The sequence below is a fragment of the Chiroxiphia lanceolata genome, chromosome 12 (assembly GCF_009829145.1).
Source record: "Chiroxiphia lanceolata isolate bChiLan1 chromosome 12, bChiLan1.pri, whole genome shotgun sequence".
Lineage (NCBI taxonomy): Eukaryota > Metazoa > Chordata > Aves > Passeriformes > Pipridae > Chiroxiphia > Chiroxiphia lanceolata.
This window is the reverse complement of record NC_045648.1, coordinates 18,391,847-18,412,232: the sequence shown is the minus strand read 5'-3', so window position 1 is coordinate 18,412,232 and position 20,386 is coordinate 18,391,847. Positions and strand designations below refer to the sequence as shown.

The window sequence follows — 20,386 nt, the reverse complement described above, 5'->3', positions numbered from 1 at the left end:
GAGGACAGTGTCTCTTCTCTTAGAAAATAAGTAATCACTGGTGTATCAAAGATGGCCAGAAAAGAGAATCTTCCCCCATTCTAACTGAGGAGGCCCCACAGTTGATCTTATGTGGGCTTGGGTCAGGGGGGCAGTGTGGGGAGGGTTGGTAATCAAAATCACACAGATCTGAAAGCAGATTTTTAGGAGGATGGGAAAGATTGATGAACATTTCAACTTGGAGCTTGTTCATGGAGGTTTCACTGAGTCAATATAGTGGTTGGAAAACAATGCCTGCTTGTATAATACAGAAGTGGAGCTATTTCTAGGGCCTCATTATTATTTATAAGAAATGCATAATGCTTAAATAAGACAAAAAATGATTCCCTGAATGAATAAAGGGCTTAAATGTTTATCTAAAATTACAATAACATTCATCATCTTTTTTCCCCCAATCTATTTTACTAGACTATTTTGAGGATTGTGGTCCTTGGCATATGGGATTACATTGAAAACAAAATAGAGGTAAGAACTCTGACTCTTGGTGCTGTTTTCCAGGCAGACCCAGTAAGACTATGAAGAACTGCTTTGGGTGGCTTTGTTATTAACCTGATGCAATACAATATCTTTTAGGCAGATAAATACACACATTCATCTTATATGCAAGTATCCCTAGTTTGTGTGATGGAGTCCCTTTTTCTGTGAGAGACTCAGGAGAGTGCAATATTTGAAAATATTTTATGAAGGGAGGGATTGTGGCATTCTTGCTCTTTGTGTGTATTTATTTTGTTCTTGAGCTGTGCTAATGTGGTGATACTGCTGCCCTGGGATAATGAGCAATAGGAGTAAAAATTGTCACGTGAGTTGTGTATCCCTGTTCCCAGGATCAGTGAAATTAGAACTGGTTGAAAAACTGTATGTGGTTTTCTGATAGAAAGTGCTGGTTTGGCAAACCCCCTATTTTTATTGTGAAATTTCTTTTAATTAAATTGAATTATGATAAACACTGTAATTTGTACCTCAAATTAAAAATTAGGTAGAATGTGCATAGACAGATAAGGAAATGCACGTGTTATAAGTAACACATAATCTTGAGCACAAATCTGGAGATCAAGAGAATTAAAACCTCCTTCTTGATACTGTCTGATAAAATAATACTATACAGGATGTACCAGAAGAAAATCTGGGTGTTCTTGGAGCTTAAGCAAGTCTAGAGGCTTGCACATTTTTGTAATAAAGTTGTAAACCTTTTAAGTTGTTTTGCTAAAAAACTGAAGTGAAACTTAAATTGTTGATTCAGAGGCTCTTCTTATTAAGGCTGAACGCAGCAGTTTCTGATAATTCATTTTGATAATTTGGAATAGAGTGATACTGTTTACTGCCCATCGAGTGGCAGCAATAAGGAGTGTTTCTTTTCAATACACATGAATTGTTATGCACAATTCCAAATACGTAATTCTTATAAAAATCTATGTCCTGCCTCCTTATGCAAACCATTAATCAGTGGTCTTTGGCAGCAGGGAAGGGTTCTCAGTAGGAATGGGAACATGGTATTCTCTTCTACCCTGCTAGGCCAGTGTGGGACAGACACAACTCTATTGCCAGTTTGCTCTGAAATGTATTTACTAGCTCATTTCTGTCTAATGCTTTGCACAATTGCTTTTTCTGATCTAATCCCAATGTAACCAATGTCATATAAATCATTCTGAATGGTCCCAGTTGTCAGAATCCTTGAAAACCTCTCTGCCCCATAAAAGTGAGAGCAGGCAGTCTTTCTGTCTAGATGCACACGTGTTCTGTAGTCAGGATGTGGCCAAGAGCCATCAAGTCTCTTTGCTCCATCTTTTTCTACTTGTCTTCTTGATCTCTTCATTTAGACAGTAAGATCTATGGACAGGGACTGCATCCTTTTTTTTTTTTTTGGATGACATTATGCCAAGTAACAGGTAATAAATACCAGTGATGATAAAACTCTTTGGCTGTAATAGCATTTAGGCTACCACTTCTCCTTGGGGATCTTGGCCAGTATTTCCAAATACCTTTCTCTCTCCTTGCCCTGCTACAACAGTCTCTCCTCACCTCATAAAAAACACTGAGGAATTCTGTTGTGCTACCTAAACAGGATGCAGCCTGGCTGGGTCTTGGCCACCTCTCATATGCCTTTCAAATACGTGCCACAATTGCATTTCTTTTGGGCAAAGAGGGAGTCCTTCAAGATTCCAAGGAGGAATGGCAGGGATATGATTTTAAGGAAAGGTTTGAAAAAAAGTGATTTCTCTCTAGGTGTTTGATGGTGCTGTCATAATCTTGTCCTTGGCACCAATGGTGGCCTCAACAGTGGCTAATGGCCCCAGCAGCCCGTGGGATGCTATCAGCCTAATTATCACCCTGCGGATATGGAGAGTGAAGAGGATCATTGATGGTGAGTGGTGACTCAGTTTGTGACTCCAAGCGTTACCTGGCAGGCTGGGAAAAGAGATTTTAAAAATGCAGAAAGATTGCTTACCACCACTGTTTCTGTCATTCTCCTTTCTCTTACATTTTGCTAGCACTGAACAGAAGAGAGTTACAATTCCCATGAAGGAGAGTAGGTCCCAAGATCATGGCTGCATCTCCTGCTCCCTGGGAGCCTTTATAATCCAGGGGTTTGTTTTGCTGTTAGGCACCATCCCATCCCCTGTCCTGTAAACCAAATGCCCTGACCTGCTTCATGCCTCTTGCCACCAGATGTCATTCCTGATTCTGCAAAATAATTGCTTCCAATCTGCTTTTCTGATATTTGCTGCACCCTCCCCGTAACCATACAGCCAGCTCCATCTTGGGATTTTCTTTTCCAAGTTCTTGGCAGTAATACAAGTTTTAGGTCAGATTCCAGCAGCATTTTCTTACCATGGGGGTTCCCAGCTGAAGGTGCTCTCTGCAGTGCTGGTGTGCTCTACAGCATGATAATGAAGTGTGTACTGGTGGTGTTTTGCACAGACCTCTGTGGGGAAGCACCAGGGGAGACAATAAAGCCCCAGCAAGTCAAGGTTGCAGAGAGCAGAGTCTGTGGCTGTGCCTGGAAGCAAGGACTTGGGTGCTTTGTGTCAGGGAGAGGAGGTGGAAAGGGAATAAATGAAGGGTCACTTTGCTCATGTGTGAAAGATCAAAGTCAAGTTATTATTTTGGGTTTAAATGCCCAGGAAACTTTGTATTCAGAGTTGAGGACAGGTCATAGCCCTCTGATTGAAGCATACAAGAAAAGTTCAGGATCTTGTGTAACTTCAGAGAACATCAAGGATTGCAGCATGTATTGAACAGTTATTCTGTTCAGTCTGAGTTTGCCATAGTTACAACAGGAGCAAAATTTCTAGAGGCATTCAGAAGACCTATTGAAAACTGGTCTGTAGCTTGAAAAGCAATAGAAGATAAATGCCTTTTTTGTTTTTCAAAAATACCCTTCTTAGTCTGGTGTTTCCATTAAGGATTTATTTCTTACCGCAAAGTCTAGGAATTAAATGCTTAGGGCTCTGGAATAGTTCTTTTCCTGAGGGAGCCATGCTGTTCAGGTTTAGAGGGGATGGGTCTTGACTCTAAAGAGAAAATCCTCCTACCCAGCAATTCAGGAAATCTGTGGTAAACAGTGGGAAAGATCTATGTTAGTGCCACAGAAGCTGGGAAGAGCATGCAGCATCTGTTTCAGCTCGTCCAGGCAAAGGGAGATCTGGCTAAACAAGATCTAGTCCTTGCATTTCCCATGTTAGAAATCCATCCCTGGAAAAAGTACCCTCGTGCTGTTTCTATTAGAAATACTCTAGTTCTCTGGATGCAAGGGAGAAGGGTGATGTTCTTTGGCCTGTAAAGGTTTTCTCTCTGATAAAAAACCAAATCACAGCTGGATTGCTTTAAGTGTTGTTTGTGTTTTCCAGCGTATGTCCTTCCAGTGAAAGTGGAGATGGAGATGATGATTCAGCAATATGAGAAGGCAAAGGTTATTCAAGATGAGCAGCTGGAAAGACTAACCCAGATCTGCCAAGAACAAGGGGTAAAGTTCAGTTATGTCTTTATTTACACATAGCTTGTCAAGGCAAATCAAACAGTTCATGTACTGCTGGTTTGAGAAGTACCACTGGGACTTCTGTTGTAGGGTGACAGGTCTCAGTGCTAAGGAGGCATTGGCTGCAGCCAGGATCTTGTCAGCGTGGTGTTTGTCAAACAGCAGTTGGCTGCCTCTGCTGCTGGGCTTGTGTTCTTTAAGGTGAGGGAAACAAATATGAGGGACAGCAAATGAACAGTTCCAGTGTGTAATTTATTGAGTGAGTGCAGCTAGCTTGACACAGTACTGAGAACATGCAAAAGGCACTGCCATTGTTGGAGACTGCAGCTGCATTAAGGCTGTATTCCTAGGAAAATTATATGCAGTTGAAAACTAATGAATCTCCCTGTTTTAAATGCAGAAGGCAACTTCCCTGTAGGTTGATCAGAGACTCTTGGCAAGCTCAAAATGTTGCAAGAGAAACTTCTAGTTCCTGGAAGCGAGTCAAGATTTAAGACTCTTCCCAGGCCCCTAAATGTTCAGTGATTCAGTTATAAGGTAAGGAAAGGTGAGGCTTAAAATATCTCAAATATATCTACATGAAAAAGGTGTAAAACCATTGTTTGGGCAGTGAGCCAGAAGTTTTTGCAGTTTGTCTCATGCAAACGAGTTCTTGACTAACTTGTGTTAAAAGTAGGAGCCAGGGATGGGTGTTGAGGCTCAGGATAAGCAAGTGTTCAGGTGACCATCAAACCACAACACAGTGAGCCCCCAGAGGATTTACTTCTTGTTTCAGTTGTAAGGGTAACTATGAGATAGATGTTCAAATAAATCCTGGAGATTTCTAGCTTCAACTCCCACGCCTGGCTTGTGGTAGGTACCTTTCAAATACAAAATGGGGAGACCTGTAAGTCTGAACGGCTCAGGCAGTCAAAAAGCTGAAGGGCTTGTGCAGACAGGAGAAGCAGCTTGTTCCAGAACAGACCAACTGCCCCAAAAGGGGCATAATCTGAAGCAGAGATTAGGGTGCCCATCTTTTCCAGAGGAACCCTAAAGTTCTTGTCAAACTTGTCAATCAGTATTCAGGTCCCCAACTGTCTTTTTAGATTTAGTTCGAGGTCTCCTGGATCTCAGCCTAAGATTCTGCAATGAACTCTTGGTGTGGTGGTGAGTTGCCCTGTCTGTGTGAAAAATTAGGAAGACCTGTTGACAGTGTATCATTTTTGAGTCTCTCACATTAAGCATAACGAATTTCTAAACCTTAGACTTGACAAAATTGCCAAAAATTAGTTACTTCCAACTGTGTAAGTGTCTTCAGTGGCAAAACTGCAGTTCTCTTCTTGACACCTTTGCACAATGATATTTAGTGATTCAGGGTTGAGTCTAATTGTGAAATTACCAGGTAAATGGTATATACCCCATTTTAAAGGGGAGAGATTATCCTGTGGCCAAACATGTTAAGCAAATCAGTGATTTCTTGAGTCCCAGTACAGTAATTTGTCTGTCAGACCATACTGAAGTTCTTTACAATCATAAATTTTAAAACATTAATTTTTAGGAACTGTGTTATACAGCCAGACAACACTCTCTAAACAATTTGTGGTGTTATTATTTCACAGTCTTGGAGTAGAGGTGGGCTCATTATCCCAGGTGAGGTTCAGGAGCTGCCCTTGCTGCTCTCCATTCTGAGCCTGGCTTGCCAAATGTCTGAGCAGAGTAGCCCTAATCTGAGCTCTGAGGGTTACAGCAACCTGTGCACCAAACACAAAGAAATACTGCACTGGGAGAGGAGTAAATCTGAGAAAACAGGGCAGGTTCTCTTGTAGCTTTCAAGTGTCATCAGCTATGGAAAAATATGGTGTATAGAAAAATAACAGCATGCTAATCCGTCTTTCTGGCCTGACTTGCTGCCAAACAAATGCCTCAGCTGTATAATATCAGGTAAATGTACTGATTCACTTCAGTTAGCAACAGTAGACATTGACACAAGTGCTGCATCCTTTATTTGTGAATTATTAGCTTCATAATTCAGTCAAGAACAAGTTGTCAGCATTATAATATTCACATTAACATTGTGTACAGCATCTGATGGGAGAAATGGCTCCTAATGGTATTTAATGTCTAAAATTCTGCCAGGTTTTTGCTTTTTCGTTTGATCATCTTTCCTGACCTTTTTAAAGGATTGCTTGTTCGTGGAAAAAGCAGGAAAGATGCAACCTCCCCTCATCTTTTTGAATTTCTTTTGTCAGTTGTATGTTTTGACCAGTGACAGGGTATCACAACTATAAGTACATTTCCATTCCTGACTGACATTGGAGATGTACTTTTGCAAATGTGAAAACTCTTTCCAGATGTGGATTTTTGGCTGGCCATACATCTGAAAACCAGAATATATTTTATAAATCATAGTTGCACGGACCACCACTTTGTTCTCTGTAGTACCCCACTGCAACTGTTTGAATAGATTGCTGTTTTATTTATTCTCCATTGGCCAAAAAAGAGGTCATTAAACAGGAGTGGAGCATGAGGGCAGTCAAGACAAAAAATACTGAAAAGCTCTACAGGACATCACAAAATATGAGAAACTACAAATCCTAGTCAGGGAAGATTGGTTTTTTCCTCTGGAATCACCTGTAAAGGAATTTCATTTCTGATAATAGATCTACTTACTTGATCTTTTCTGCTTAACTTTCCTAAGAGTAATTCAGCTGAGCACAGTCCAGCCAAGACTCTGTGTTCAGCCTTATCACAAGAGATCCTTTTCTGTCGACTCCTATAGAATTGGGTTTTTCATCATTCTTAAAGCTGCAACAACCATGGAAGCTGTAATTTCTTTTTTTATCTTGGAATATAATTTGTACAACAGCTGCTAGTTTAATGACAGGGCTATTTAGCTGGTAAAATTACCTATCGGAGAAATAACTTATGTTATCCTTTTGCAATAATTTTAATTTATTTCTAACTACCAGTCATTTTCTTGGTGGATGGAAGGCAGCCAAGGTCATCCCGTGTTTCATTCTGCCCGTAAATCATTAGTTTGCAACTGTCTCCTGATTTTTATTGTTACCAACAATGGCTAAACTAATGGAAATAAACATTGGATTGTATCCCAGTGGCAGATGAGTTTTAGGGCAGGGCATTCTGTACAGACAGCACTAATAGAATTGAGCAAAGTTATTGCTCCTGCATTAGACACAAGTAAGCTTCTGGCTAAAATGTTCATTGATCTCTCTGAAACTATGTCAATCATACTCTGTTGCTAGACCATTAAAGGGAAGTACTATATGATTCACTGCTAAGTCCCTTTCTGAGTCTTTCATGCGTGCTGTGAAATATCAGATAGGATGGGTGGCACACTTTATAAAACCAGGTATGTAAACTGAGATGTTATCTAGAGCTCTGGGTAGGTCTGTCAATTTACCTGCTTAGAAATAATCACTAATGCATTATTGGGGTGAGGAAGTGCACAGGAGTGCCCATCATTCTTTCTGGTTTGTTTCCTGACAAAATATTGCCGGATTTGTGCTACAAAATGACATAGAGCAGATTTTGAAAATGGTGCAGTAAATTTACCATTGATGAACTTCCTGTTCATGTCTGTCAGTCTGGTTACTCACTCTCCTATGAGACAGTCTGTTTCTCCCTTTTTCTTGGTAATAAGTGTATTTGCACATTAGCCACGTGTATTACACCTTTATTGCTGTCCTCAGCTCCCTCCTGGCAGGGTGTACCCAGGCAGTTCTCAGAGGTGCACAGTGACTGTACACAAGCATGGAATGTGCAAAATTCCTGTTAAATATAACAACATTTTCCCTATGAGAACGGTCAAGCACTGGAGCAGATTGCCAGGGAGGTTGTGCCACATCCATACAGCCTTGGAGATAGTCAAAGTTTGAGAGGACGGGCTTTTAGCAACCTGAGCTAAATGGACTGGCTTTAAGCGGGGTGTTGGACTAGATGACCCTCACGGGTCCATTTCAGCTGTGATTCTATGAAGTCTTCAAATATATTTTTTCCATTGCAAAGTATGTTGGAACTTACTGAGAAATACCGACTGAAGTATATGTAATTAAAGATGATGAGTGTCACAGGTGTCCTGATAAATAGTGTCAGTAGCAGCCTCAAGTGGGCCAGAGCTCTGTTTGTAATTATCAGGAGTCAGGAGTTGGTTTACCTTAGTCTCCTTCATCACAACAAAGTATCTTCCACACAACAGCATTTTTTGCTCACTGGCTCTCTCTGAGATTTACAAGGTTCTTACACAGAACTGGTATCAAAGCATGTATATATGTTTATATGCCTTTTTTCCCTTTTTTTTTGTCCCCTCATGATATGCATAAAATGCATCCTGCCTTACAGGCTGAGGGTGGGATAGTCTATCCACCTGAAAAGAGGAACCACGGTCTCCTCAGTCCAGCTCTCCTGCAGGACTCGGTGTTGGAGGGGCCCAGGTGTACACTCAGAGAGCTACATCAGCTCCTACTGCAAAAAGAAATTTCATGTGTTTAACTTGGCCCAGAATTTTTTACTTAAAAAGGCTGTTATATTTTATACCTTTTAATGATTGATTTAAGCTGCCCTGGACTGCCTGACATGCAGTCAGAGCAATCTCATTAGCTCTTTTACGCATTAGAACTGCCTGAGGTCAGTGTTCAATCTAATGTTCAATGGATATAAACACCTCCAACCTAATTTGCTCATTCAGCCTCTCGTTGCGTTTCACCCATAAGAAACACCCCCTTAGATTTAACCTTTGTTTGTAGGGGTTTGGTTTTAGTGGCTAAAACTGTATTCCAACTTCTGCAAGATCTTGGGATAACTGTCAAGAAACAATTAACATAGAACTGATATCCTAAGTAGATCTGTGCCTTTTATGAACAAAAATCTGGTCTTTGTTTAACTTTATTGAATGTCCTTTCATTTTATTAAATCAGTCTTTGTGGTAAATGGTGATTTTCTATCCCATAGAGTCCTTTTTTGAACAGGCAAGAGCTTTGGTTTGTAGAAGCAGGAGGGTTCTGTATCTCTGTGCAACATGTTGTATGGAGCATTTTGCAGGAGGAACGGTCAGTGTGGGAGTGAGACACCACCATTGTGCAATGAATACCCTCTTCTCTGTCAATATAAAAAATGACAGTTACACACACAACTATTTAATTCCAGCTTTCCACTGTTTTAATGACCACATAGACTTCAGGGCAAACACAAATGGGAGATCTGGAAGCTCAGCATCTGAGGTAATGGAAAAGTGGAAGGGAGAGCCTGTGTTAACCAGCTGCAGCTGCGTGGGTTTGTAGGCAACATCAGTCTCTGCTGTTACCTTGGAACATCTGTGTGCTGTTATCTTGCACTTGATGCCAAAGTCCGGAGCACTGGGCTGCTTTATTGTGCCCAGGAATTTGATCCTCCTATCTGCTTTTGACAGTCTCCTGTTCAGTTCTGGATTTGAGACCAGCTGAAAGAGCTCAGTGTTAAAAGCTGAAAATGAGACAAGCACGTGGGTTGTGTTTGCAGCTCAAGAATAGAGGGATCACAGACCAACTAAAAAGTTGCAAGTGCTGCATGCACCTCTCACCCTCAGCAGTGCGTGAGCCAAGGCCCAGGTCCCAGTGTCTGTGACAGAGTGTGACATTAGTGCCAAGGTATCCAGCCCAGGTTCCAATGTCTGTGGCAGTGTTACAGTAGTGGCACATTTTCCAGGCTGGGTCCCAGTGTCACTGATGGTGTGACATCAGTGCCCAGTCCCAGTGTGACTGACAGGGTGACGTTAGTCCCCAGTTTCCAGTGTCACTGACAGTGTGGCATTAGTGCCTGGTCTCAGTATCACTGTCAGGGTGTCATCAGTGCCCGGTCCTGGTGTCCCTGTCACTGTGATGTCTCTGTCAGGGTGCTATTGGTGCCCGGTCCCAGTGTCCCTGTCACTGTGTCCCTGTCAGTGTGGTGTCCCTGTCGGGGCAGTGTCCCTGTCAGGGGGCCATTAGTGCCCAGTCCCGGTGTCCCTGTCACTGCGATGTCCCTGCCAGGGTGATGTCCCTGTCACTGTGGCGTCCCTGTCACTGTGATGTCCCCTACCGGGGCGGTGTCCCTGTCCCTGCGGTGTCCCTGTCCCCACGGTGTCCGTGCCGGCTGCCATGGCTCCCTCAGGCCCCGCGGTGTCCCTGTCCCCGCGGTGTCCCTGTCCCCGCGGTGTCCCTGTCCCCGCGGTGTCCCTGTCCCCGCGGTGTCCCTGCCGGCTGCCATGGCTCCCTCAGGCCCGTGCAGTTCCCGCCGCCCCCGGCAGGGGGCAGCAGAGCCCGTCCCGCGGCCTCGCGCGGGCCCCTCACGGCGGGAGGTGGAACAGAGCCGCGATCAACAATAAAACCGCTCATAAAAACTGCCTGGGCACCCGGCACGGAGAGTTTAAGGACTGGAAATAACCTGTAGATATTTGGAAACGCTGGCTTTATCCACTGGGACATGGGGGTGGGCAGGAGGAGTGTGCTCTCTCCCCCGTTCCTGCTATAGGCTCCCAGTAGCAGGAAAGATCACCTGAGGTGGTTCCCTTCCACATCTCCATAACGCAGTGATGCCCTCCAGGCTTTTGATTGTTACCGTCTTCAGCCAATCTTTGTAAATGCTTAAGCTCCTTAAATTGGGTGGGATGCAGAAATAGTTATTGAGCTGACTCCTGGCTAGTTCTATCCATTGGTGTTAAAAATTACCTGCCAATTTTTTTGTGTTCCATGAAAATAGGAAATCGTATCCTGCTTCTAGGGCAGAATTAAGCATTTTAGTAGCAATATTTCTTTTTCTGACACACAGGAATGTTTTTGAAGGATGAAGCATGAAATGTAGAAAAACAGAAATTATCCCTAATTCTTACTGCGTTTTGGTTTGAGCTAGGCAGCATAAAGAAAAAATCTCCAGATGTGTTTTTTGCTTCTCATGTTTAAGTGCATTATTTCCATTAAACCCAAGGAGTGTCTGAAGGGGTATCTTTTTCCCTTCAAAGGTGGAATGTAAGCTCTTTTGTCATTCCTTTTTTTTTTTTTCAAGTCAAGGATGAAACCTGAAATTCCCTATGTCCATACTGGCACTTCTGGGTATGGCACAAGCACCTTAATCCTCAGGGAGCTTTGTGCTGGCTGGCAACAGAGTTAGCAGTACCAGTTTGCTAATTCCTCCTAGCTAATAGGTTAACACAAACCCACCAGCAGGAAATCAAGGGGCAGGGCTGTGTTTTGACATTTGCTGATTCCACCTGACTCCTGACTACCACTGCAGAACTTTGGTTAAGAGCAATGAGCATTCCATGCAGCCAGCTGTTTGCAGCTGCCAGGCCTCTGTCCAGAGATTTAAAGATGGAGGAAAAGCTGTGTGCTTTGTTAGATCCCTGTGGTGGTTTGAATGTGACCTGGAAAGTTTGAACTGCCCCTTTGCTTTCTAGATTTGTGTCCTGCAGTGGGCCTTCCAGTTGTAGTTTCTTCCTGTATGCTCTGGAAAGCAGATAGTCTCCAGGTGTGGCAAACTGGAATCCTTTTTTCTTTCCAAAATCTGTGGAAACTCTGTCTTGTTTCCCCTGCAGTTGCTTACACAGCTTGGAGGAGCTACTGGTGCTCTGCAGCGTGTCTGGTGTTTGTGCCCTGTCTGACCGCGGTGGAACAGGCTGGGTCTGCTGATGGGTTCCAAAATCTGACAGCAGAGTAGATTTGAGTCAGCATCTGAGAGGGGAGAGCCAGAAGCGGGTTCATTTAGCCTACATGCTGTTGCATACCAGTTTTCAGGCGTGGAGGTGCTAATCCCATCTGTGCTGTGAATGTGCAGTGGCAGGTGCAGTGAGGCTCGACACAGCATCGTGCTCGGTAAAGGATCCTCAGGCCCTGAACTAGGGGAGGCCCAGCAATGCTGGATTTTGAATGCCTGAGCCTATTACTTGCCTCATTTGCTTTTCCCTCTCAGACTCGCTATAATTACACATGATTTGATCACTGCTGTACTGCCGATCTTAAAAAGAGTTTAGAAAAGAGAAACTCTGCCTTGCATCCCCATAGCTGTGCTGCATGGCAGCGGGGATTTTACAGTGCTTACATAAAGGTTTAAAGGGTCTCTGCAGCCTCTCCAGAAAAATTGTTTTTCTTTTTGCCTGGTGGAAGATGTGTGGTTGTCAAATACAAGAGAAATGTGCTGTGTCCATCAATCAGATGGTACCTGGTAGCTTCTGTCTTTTTGTCAGGTGTCTGCTTTATAACACCAGTCGTGAGGCAAATCCCATTCTGGTTGCAGAAAGTGTTTTAACTGCCATGGCTCACATATGTGAGAGGAGTGGCCAGAAAAGTGGTAACCTTCCCCAGGGTTTCCTGCACACTGTTGAGTACAGAAGATTTCAAGACAGAAGAGGACTGCCCAGTTAGTGAGAGAGGACTGTTCCAGGTGCTGCTCAGAGAACCTCCCCTCCACTGAAACCCTCATTACGAAGTCTAGTGTGTTAGGGGTATTTGTCATGAACCTAAATCTCTAAATGCCTGTTAAGAGTGGTCTTTTTGTATAAAGGTTACGTTTGATTTAGCAGTTAGATTTGTTAGAAATTGGCCAAAATCTTATCTTCAGGAGGTAGCTGTACAAAATAGAAGACCAGCATGAGACAGTCCTTACCTTTCGATTGTGTGAGCAGTGGTCCCACTCCCATGGGCTCTGGGGGAGCACCAGCAACCTGGACTCGTGTCCTGGCTCAACCACACTGTATCTGTTTCACCAGACTGTAGTGGTTTAGTGATCAAATGAGTAATAGGTCCCCAACTGTAGAATGTAAACTTCTGGCCATGCTCATATGACATCAGAATGTGGTGTTGTTTTTTGCTCTAGTTTGAAATCAGGCAGCTGAGGGCCCACCTTGCTCAGCAGGATCTGGACCTCGCTGCAGAGAGAGAGGCCGCGCTGCAGGTCCCACACATCCTGAACAAACAGAGCAGCAAGAGGTACAAGGTGGTGGCGACGGACGATTCGGACGACGAAGCCACCGAGAACATCACGGAGCTGCGACCTCCCCGAGGTGAGTGCTGCAAGCTGAGCCCTTACAGGGAGTTACTGAACCCTCCAAACACCTCCACTGGGGCGGGGAATTGATTTCTTCCCTGCGAACTGCAGTTTCCCATTCTTACAAAGAGGCCGCATCTGCTCCACAGTGGCAGGAGCTGTTGTTGTATTTGTGAGCAGGTTCTAAACAGAGCCAAAGAAATGCCTTGGGAAGAAAATGACTATGATGTACCTTCCCGGTGTCCTCATGATTAGATCCATCAAACCCTAAAGAAGCGGCAGCCAAATGAGAATTGGCCAAAGGATAATCACTCAGAGGTAAAAGCAGGGAAATTGAGAAGAACATTGAAAAACAGTTTTGGTCTTTGGCCACTTGCATTTCTGTGGTTTGGAGAGGACCCAAGCTGTGGGGCTTGCCTTGCCTGGAGGCCGTGCTCTCACCAGGCTGCTTAAAATTGCCAGTGTTGGACAGGCAGCTCTGGTGCCAGGAAAGGAGGGATGCGCAGCGCAGGCATCTCATGTCTGAGTGCTGTGTGGCTGTGGTGAGGAGCACTCTGCTGTCTGTAGATGTGTGGTTCAGGGAAATACCAAGAGTTATATTTACTTGGATCAGTTTTTATTGTATAAGTATTAGACCTGAAGTTTTTTCTGCACAAGACATAGCTCTTTTTCCTGTGATCCTGCAGCCCTTACAATGGAGTGCAGAATGTGTCCTGCTTTCGGTAACATTTAATGTAATATTCCAGAGGAGACAAGACTGTTTACCTTAGTGGTATGTTAGTCTTCCTTGGACATCTTAGCTTGATTATCTTGGTAGATGAGCAGTATGTGAATATGTTGGAATTAGAGGTTTGAATGTTATCTTTACATCGGTCAAACTCCTTAAAATTCAAGGCACAGATACTTCAATCAAAATCTGTAAGAGAAAAAGCACACCAGACATTTTCAAATTATCATCCTTGCCTTTCTCTACAGAGTAATGAAAGCATGTAGAAATTGTTTTGGTTTTTTCTCTTTATAATATCTAAGTACTAACCACAGTGAAGCCATTAATTATTCCTGATATGAAATTGTATTTAAAAGCAGACAGTTGAGCAGACTGCCCCCTAAAATGCATTTCCCCCTTTTTTGTAGTATTTCAGAGGTTTTCCCAGTGGATATATTATAATTTATGTATGTGTTCCTTGAGGGTTACATTTGGAAATGAAGTGTTGCTCACATTGTAAGGAGGCTTGCTGAAATTTTAGTGCTGTGGAGATCATCTAAAAATTCTTCTGTCCAAGGTATTCATTCCATAGTCCAAATTAACATGGTTACTCATTATTTGTGTCTCCCTGTAAAATTCTGCCCACACTTGCAACAAAGTAGACACACGATCTTCAAGATTGATTTCTGCATTTAGTTAGGTTGCTTGATGAGAGAGACTCATACTTTTCACTGAAAAAAGATATTCAGCAAATAAAAAAACATGCATTACTTTATAGATTGGGTGAGGTGCAGTTATGTTATGTTTGGGTTATATTTATACTGAGTAGGCAGAATTAATTTCTGATTCCCAGAAATCATCTAAAAGTACCAGAGGAAATTTATCTGGTGTGTTGTATCATATATTACATAGAAGGTCTTTGTAGATGCATTGGGTGTTTGTCTTATTGCAACCTAAATTAGGGTGACTCTGTTTTATCAGTTTTAATGGGTTTATGTTGAATGAGGCAGGAGTTGGACAGAAAAAGTTTCCCTGTGTTCCTCTAGCAAGGGACAGCAGTCTGTGGTCTCTGCCAATCACACTGAGCTGCTGAGAAGGGGCCCAGTTCTACATAAGAAACCACACACTCAGCAGTAGCATTCAGTGCTTTAGTTCATAATCCAGGTAACAGGCAATTGAGATAGAGGATTTTGCATGTAATTTCCTGGACTGCTTTGCAAAGAAAGAAGTAGTGAGCTACCAAGGCTCTGAATCCTGCACTAGCAGTGCTTCTGTGTAACTTTGAAACCTCACCTCACAGCTTGAGAAGGCAGTTACCTCTGGGGAGGAAGGATCATGAGCCGGTCCTGCCTCATTCTTCTCCCTCCCCACCTCAGCTGGGGCTTGCTCTCCCAGCACCAGCTTTTACTCCCAGTAATATTCTGGCAGTTGCTACAGCAGCTTTCACCATCATCACTTTGCTACCAGTATCTTCTTCACCATGGCCATTCTGACCATGTATTAGCCAAAGGTGCCAGTGGTGTGTGGGATGGAAGAAGGGCATGGCTTTGGCAGAAGGTGCCTCTGTGTGCACTCTGTGGGAAGGGGATATCCAGCTGGTGTAGGATCTTCCATCTCCCCCCTGCTGAGGCACGTGCAGTACTCTGAGACGTGGCTTTGCAGAGCACAGACCATCCAGGCAGTTCCTGTACCCTCCCATTCTCCCGTGCTGCAGTTACACTGGCTGTGCTGTCTTCAGGGCTTTCCACACCACTTGCTGTCCTGGGACTTCAGCCACCAATGTTTTAACTCCTGACTTTTGGGTCAAGTGTTATGTTTTGCAAGTTACCCTCTGTGTCAGACCACATTAGGGATTGCTTTGCATCCATTTTCTCGAAGCTGTGTTCTTCCTCCTTAAAAGAATCCAGAGTGATGGCTGCAGTTAATCATCCTGTGTGCCACATGGCACTTGTGAGCTTTGAAACATATCTGCAGTTGCCTGTTGCACTGATTAGTTAGAGGAGAAATAAGGGACCAAGTCACTAATACTGTCAAAAGAAAAGCAACAGTTCAAAGCCACGATTCAGCTGTTTGGCAGAACAGGCTCTGATGTGCTGTTCTTTTATGCTCTGGCAGAACATTAGCCCTACATATAACACCTGAGGCTAGGGGAGGGAATGGAATGCATGTGTTTTTGCCAAACATAACTTTGTCAGCCTTCAAAAAATCACTGTCTTCTGAGAGCACTGAATGCTGCCAAAGCAGCAAGCTTAAGTTGGCTAGAGAACATGCTGCATGAGAAGATGGGATATTCCATCTCAAGCTAATCTTATTTCCGCCATCTATATGGAACAATGGAAACATTCAGTGCAGAATACCTCACCACCGAGGCTTATGGAGTAAGAAAGCATTGAGACCTTTTACACATTTCCCTACCTGGAAGTTTTATGGGATAGTGCATAAGTTAAAGCTCCTCAGGGGCAGCTGTAGCTTGTACTCTGGTATTTACACTGGATTTTGTGCAACCATTTATGACAGCATTCAGTAAAGTAAGTCAGGTTACCCCAATATCACGTGGTACATGTAGCACCTCAGGGAATTTGTGCAGAGACACACACTGTGACCTGCACCAGGAGAGCTGTTCTGGCTGATTTGGGAACTTTCAGTGTCTGTTTTCACCTTGCCTTTCCTTCTGCAGATCTCTTACTCTAAAGTGCCCTAATTGCAGGTACAAGGCCAGGAGAAGCAAGAGCTCTGGTCAGATGGACAGTGGGCCCTCCCATAACTCCCCAGCAAACATTTCATGCCTCCTTTTGAAGGATCACGTCTTGAGGCCATACAGCTGCAAGATGTCTCTGTGCTAATGCTGTGAACAGTGAGCTGGGCGCTGCCTCACACGCTTCTGTCTCCCCACAGCAGTTCACAAGAGACCTCCTGACATAGTAGGAATAACTCTGCGGACAATATATGGATATATGGTATTTCCTAATTAATTTGGTTAAGAAGCAGGAATTTTTTTCACCTTTAACTTGCTTCGAATTGACATTTTATTTCTCTTGCCAAAAACTTGATCTCCAGAGCAGACAAAGGTGAAGGCTGAAACACAGGCTTCAAGCCTGCAAGTCAAAAGGTACCAGTATCAACACCAGGAAGGATGACAGACCCAAGAGAAGGGCAGGGCTTGAGGAGCTGCAGACCCAGGGCAGAGCTCTGACATTTGCTGCACTGTGAGCACTTTACCTTCCCTCCCTCTGTTTGTGAAGAGCTTGGGCTGAGAGCTGCTGCATGTGAATGCATCACTAATGATTTTCATTGTGGTCAGCCTTTCTCTAAGAGCAGGGGAAGTATCCTAAGTGCTCCTTTCTTCTTCCCAGACATGGTTGCCATTTGACATAATGGCAAATATTATCCTATCTATTAATCTCTAAATTATAAAGGAAGTTCTAAATTATAAAGGACTTCTTACCTCATACAGTATGTAACTGGTCATGGTCAGAATAACAGCTAATGTTTTCTGGTCCTGCACAAATCATTTTTAGTGTTTGGTATACAAAGTTCCAGGCTTCAGGGAATGCCAGGTTCACAGTGCCCCATCTAGCCATTAATACTTCCTTCCAAAATTTATTATTCTTTAATCTCTCCCATAATATATGAATTAGAGTCCCTAGTGGAAATTCCTCATTTTCCTGCATATATCATTTCAGTTTTTGAAATTCTACAGTACTGCCATAGTGTAAGATTAATATGCCACCCTTCTATTCCTTTGAGCAAGAACTGGGACTTCACATCGCCAAAAGCTTATTTTAACTGTTCTGAGTCAAATTTCCATTTTTATGGGGTTAGCACTAAGTCTTTTGCTTTGGGGGACTGCTGCAATTTATGATCATGCTTTAGAGAAAAGTAAAGCTTGCTCTCCCTGTAGATACCCATGTTTTGTAAGTGAAGAAAGTAGGATACTGGGAGGGGAGCGTGAAAAATTCTGGAGCTTCAGAGGGCTTCTCCTAAGATTATTCATAAGCTGTTTGAGAAGGCAAAGCAGGGCACTTTTTTTGTCAGGATTGTTGTTCCTTGCAGGGCAGTCTGAGCTGGTTGGATGCTTTTAAACTCTAAGCCAGTTTCTTTGGTGATCATCTGTTAGTGCTCTGAGAGAGTCCTGCTAGTGCAAAACAATAGATAAAAAATAGTTTATGGTTATTTTCAAATGTTGAAATGTATCTACTTTGAAGCCTAGTCCTGGAAATGGTTGTATCCTAAGTGCACTCCCCTTCAATTTGGCTTCTCTCTAGGTGCCTCTTTCAGGCTTTGTGGTTCTCTGTGCACTGAGCATCCAGGCAGGAATCAAAGGAAGTAAACCTTAAGCAACACTTCCATAAATGTGTGTGCAGTTAGTGAAGTTTGGCTCTTGCATTCCATATTCACCAAATGGGTGGAGTAGAAACTCCTCACTTCCAGAAGTGGTGAGTGCACAGTCACGCATGTGAGGCTGGAGTTGTCTCTCATCATTAATGTGAAGAGGTGTGAAGACATTGCTGACAGGTAAAGGAACACAGAACTGGAATGTTTTCCACTGTCCAAGCGTGCAGCCCCTTTCATAAGCAGATGGTGCTCCATGTGACAGCAGGGATGTGTTCTGCCCTCCTCCACCATTAGAGCAGTTCCACCAGCTCATTTTCTAAAGTATTGGAACTCTTTTCCTAATTCTCAGAGTACATTTATTTGTTGCCAGTTTACAACAATTTGTTCTTGAATCCTTCTGCTTAATTTATTCTTCTCTTTCCCTGATGATTACCCAGCAGATAATTGTTTTGATGGTAGCCATGTCCTTTCTCAACCTTTGTGTTTTAGACTCAACAAATGTGGCTGTTTTAGAGACAGACTCAAGTTCCTCTGAATGCTTTGGGCTGACTGTAGTGAGCCAACTCAGATGTGGATCTGCTGATCCATATTCATAGAGAACAAGGTTGAAAAGAGCAGTGAGAGGTCCCCCAGGCCACCCTGTACCCACAGCCACCAGCCACACTGACACAGCTGTGCTGCATCTCAGCCCTGCTCAGGTCAGCACATGGTGCTCTTGCTGCATGATCTGCTGAAGCAAGGGCCAAAGCCCCCCCTCTGGATTTTGGTTTTCTGTCCCAGCAGCATCTGCTGATAACAGACCCAGTTCCATATCCCAGGATTTCCCTTTGCACAGTGGCTTCCGTCTCAGGTTGATTTCTTACTTAGAACCAGGCTGAATCTGTTGCTCTGTTTTCTGTGCATGCTGAGTTTACAGTTCCTCTCAAGATGGATTATCCATGTGCTCAGGCATCCATCCAGCCCCTGCAGGGACTGGATATCGGTGTGAATTAACAGTTGTTCAGTACTGCAGCCTGCACTGATGTGGCAACCTGCCTTAAAACCAGAAGCAAGGGAAGTCTCCTGGAAAGTGCCAGCTGGCTACTCCTGGTTCCTTTTGGCACAAACAGATGAAAGATCTGCTTCTTTAGAAACCTCCTAGCAAAGATTGCTTTCTGGAGGGAAGTTGAGGTAAGACATTACTACCTCAGGGGGAGGCTACACAGCAGCAAAAATAACCTTCCAGTTCAGAAAATTCAGCTTGGAGAAACAGAAGGCACTACAATCAATGGCAATAAAATAATAATGAAATATTTCAAAATAAATCCCCATTTTTTAGGCCTCTAATCTGAAAGATGTGTAAATGGTATTTATTGTATGCAGGGGAGTTGCAGATCATTCACTAAAGGCATTGATGAAACAATTAAAGATCACTGTTGAGGCATTATAGAACTGAAAGAGATCTGCCTTGGGTGGAATGTCATTTATGTGTTTCACCAAATTTATTAGGTTTTTATAGGGCCAAGAGAGAGAGATTGCAATGTTGTCTCTTGGGTCAGATGAGATTATATGGCACTGTACTCTAAATAGTTTATTACTCCCTGAACCATTGCAGTGTGTGTTTTGAGTCCTGCAGGAAAAGTACAAGCAGATAACTTGGAAACCTTCATCAGACAAAATCCAGTGGCTGTCAGACAGATCCTGACCAAGAACCACACGTTTTTTCAATAACAGAGATTTTGGACAGCAGGCTGAGATGGGACTTCACTTCACTGCACTTCACAGCCTTGCAGAGGGGGTTGGTTACAGTGTCAGGGGAGGCTGGTTTTGTGTGAGGTAAGTCAGAGTCTGAGCAACCTTCCCAACCAGACATTCCCTTCTGTCTAGTGGAAGTCCTGATCATGCTGGAGTCAGCCCCACCACCCGTTTGTGGTCCCGCCTTACGCGGCTGCCTCACCCCTTACAGTTGTCACCCCCCACAGCTTGAGCAACTGCTGCTCATGGACCACAGAGAACAGCCTGTTTCTGCTCCCTCCCGACCCTGCTCAGTAAAATCTCTCAGCTGAATTCCTCCACAGTGCTGCTGTGTGTCTCACTGCTTCCCATCACTCCACTTTCCAGGGAAGATTGTAGAACCGTGTTCACAACAGGGAAGAGCTGCCTCACTCTTGCCCTTCTGCCTTCTCCGCTCACAACTTCTAGATCTTCATCACCGGATTTGTCACCACATTTCCTGTCACACAGATTTCCTGGGGGTCACTCATTCTGGGCAGATGTGGCACAGAGGGCTTGGCAGTGTTAGATTTACTATTGGACTCAATCTTAAAGGCCTTTTCCAACAGAAATGTTTCTGTGATTCC

At 43.7% G+C, this 20,386-nt stretch overlaps 1 protein-coding gene across 6 annotated transcripts in view; it reads left to right on the top strand.

Moving 5' to 3' along the window:
- Positions 1-20,386, top strand: part of TMEM266 (transmembrane protein 266) — a 93,591-nt gene that overhangs the window by 63,073 nt on the left and 10,132 nt on the right. For 4 of the 6 annotated variants that reach the window (XM_032699631.1, XM_032699629.1, XM_032699630.1 and 1 more), the window contains 4 exons: positions 448-504; positions 2,263-2,401; positions 3,888-4,003; positions 12,836-13,022. In XM_032699631.1, the coding sequence (XP_032555522.1) occupies positions 448-504; positions 2,263-2,401; positions 3,888-4,003; positions 12,836-13,022 (499 nt within the window). The remainder of the gene's footprint in view (positions 1-447; positions 505-2,262; positions 2,402-3,887; positions 4,004-12,835; positions 13,023-20,386) is intronic. The other 2 variants (XM_032699633.1, XM_032699634.1) reach the window with 2 other exon arrangements.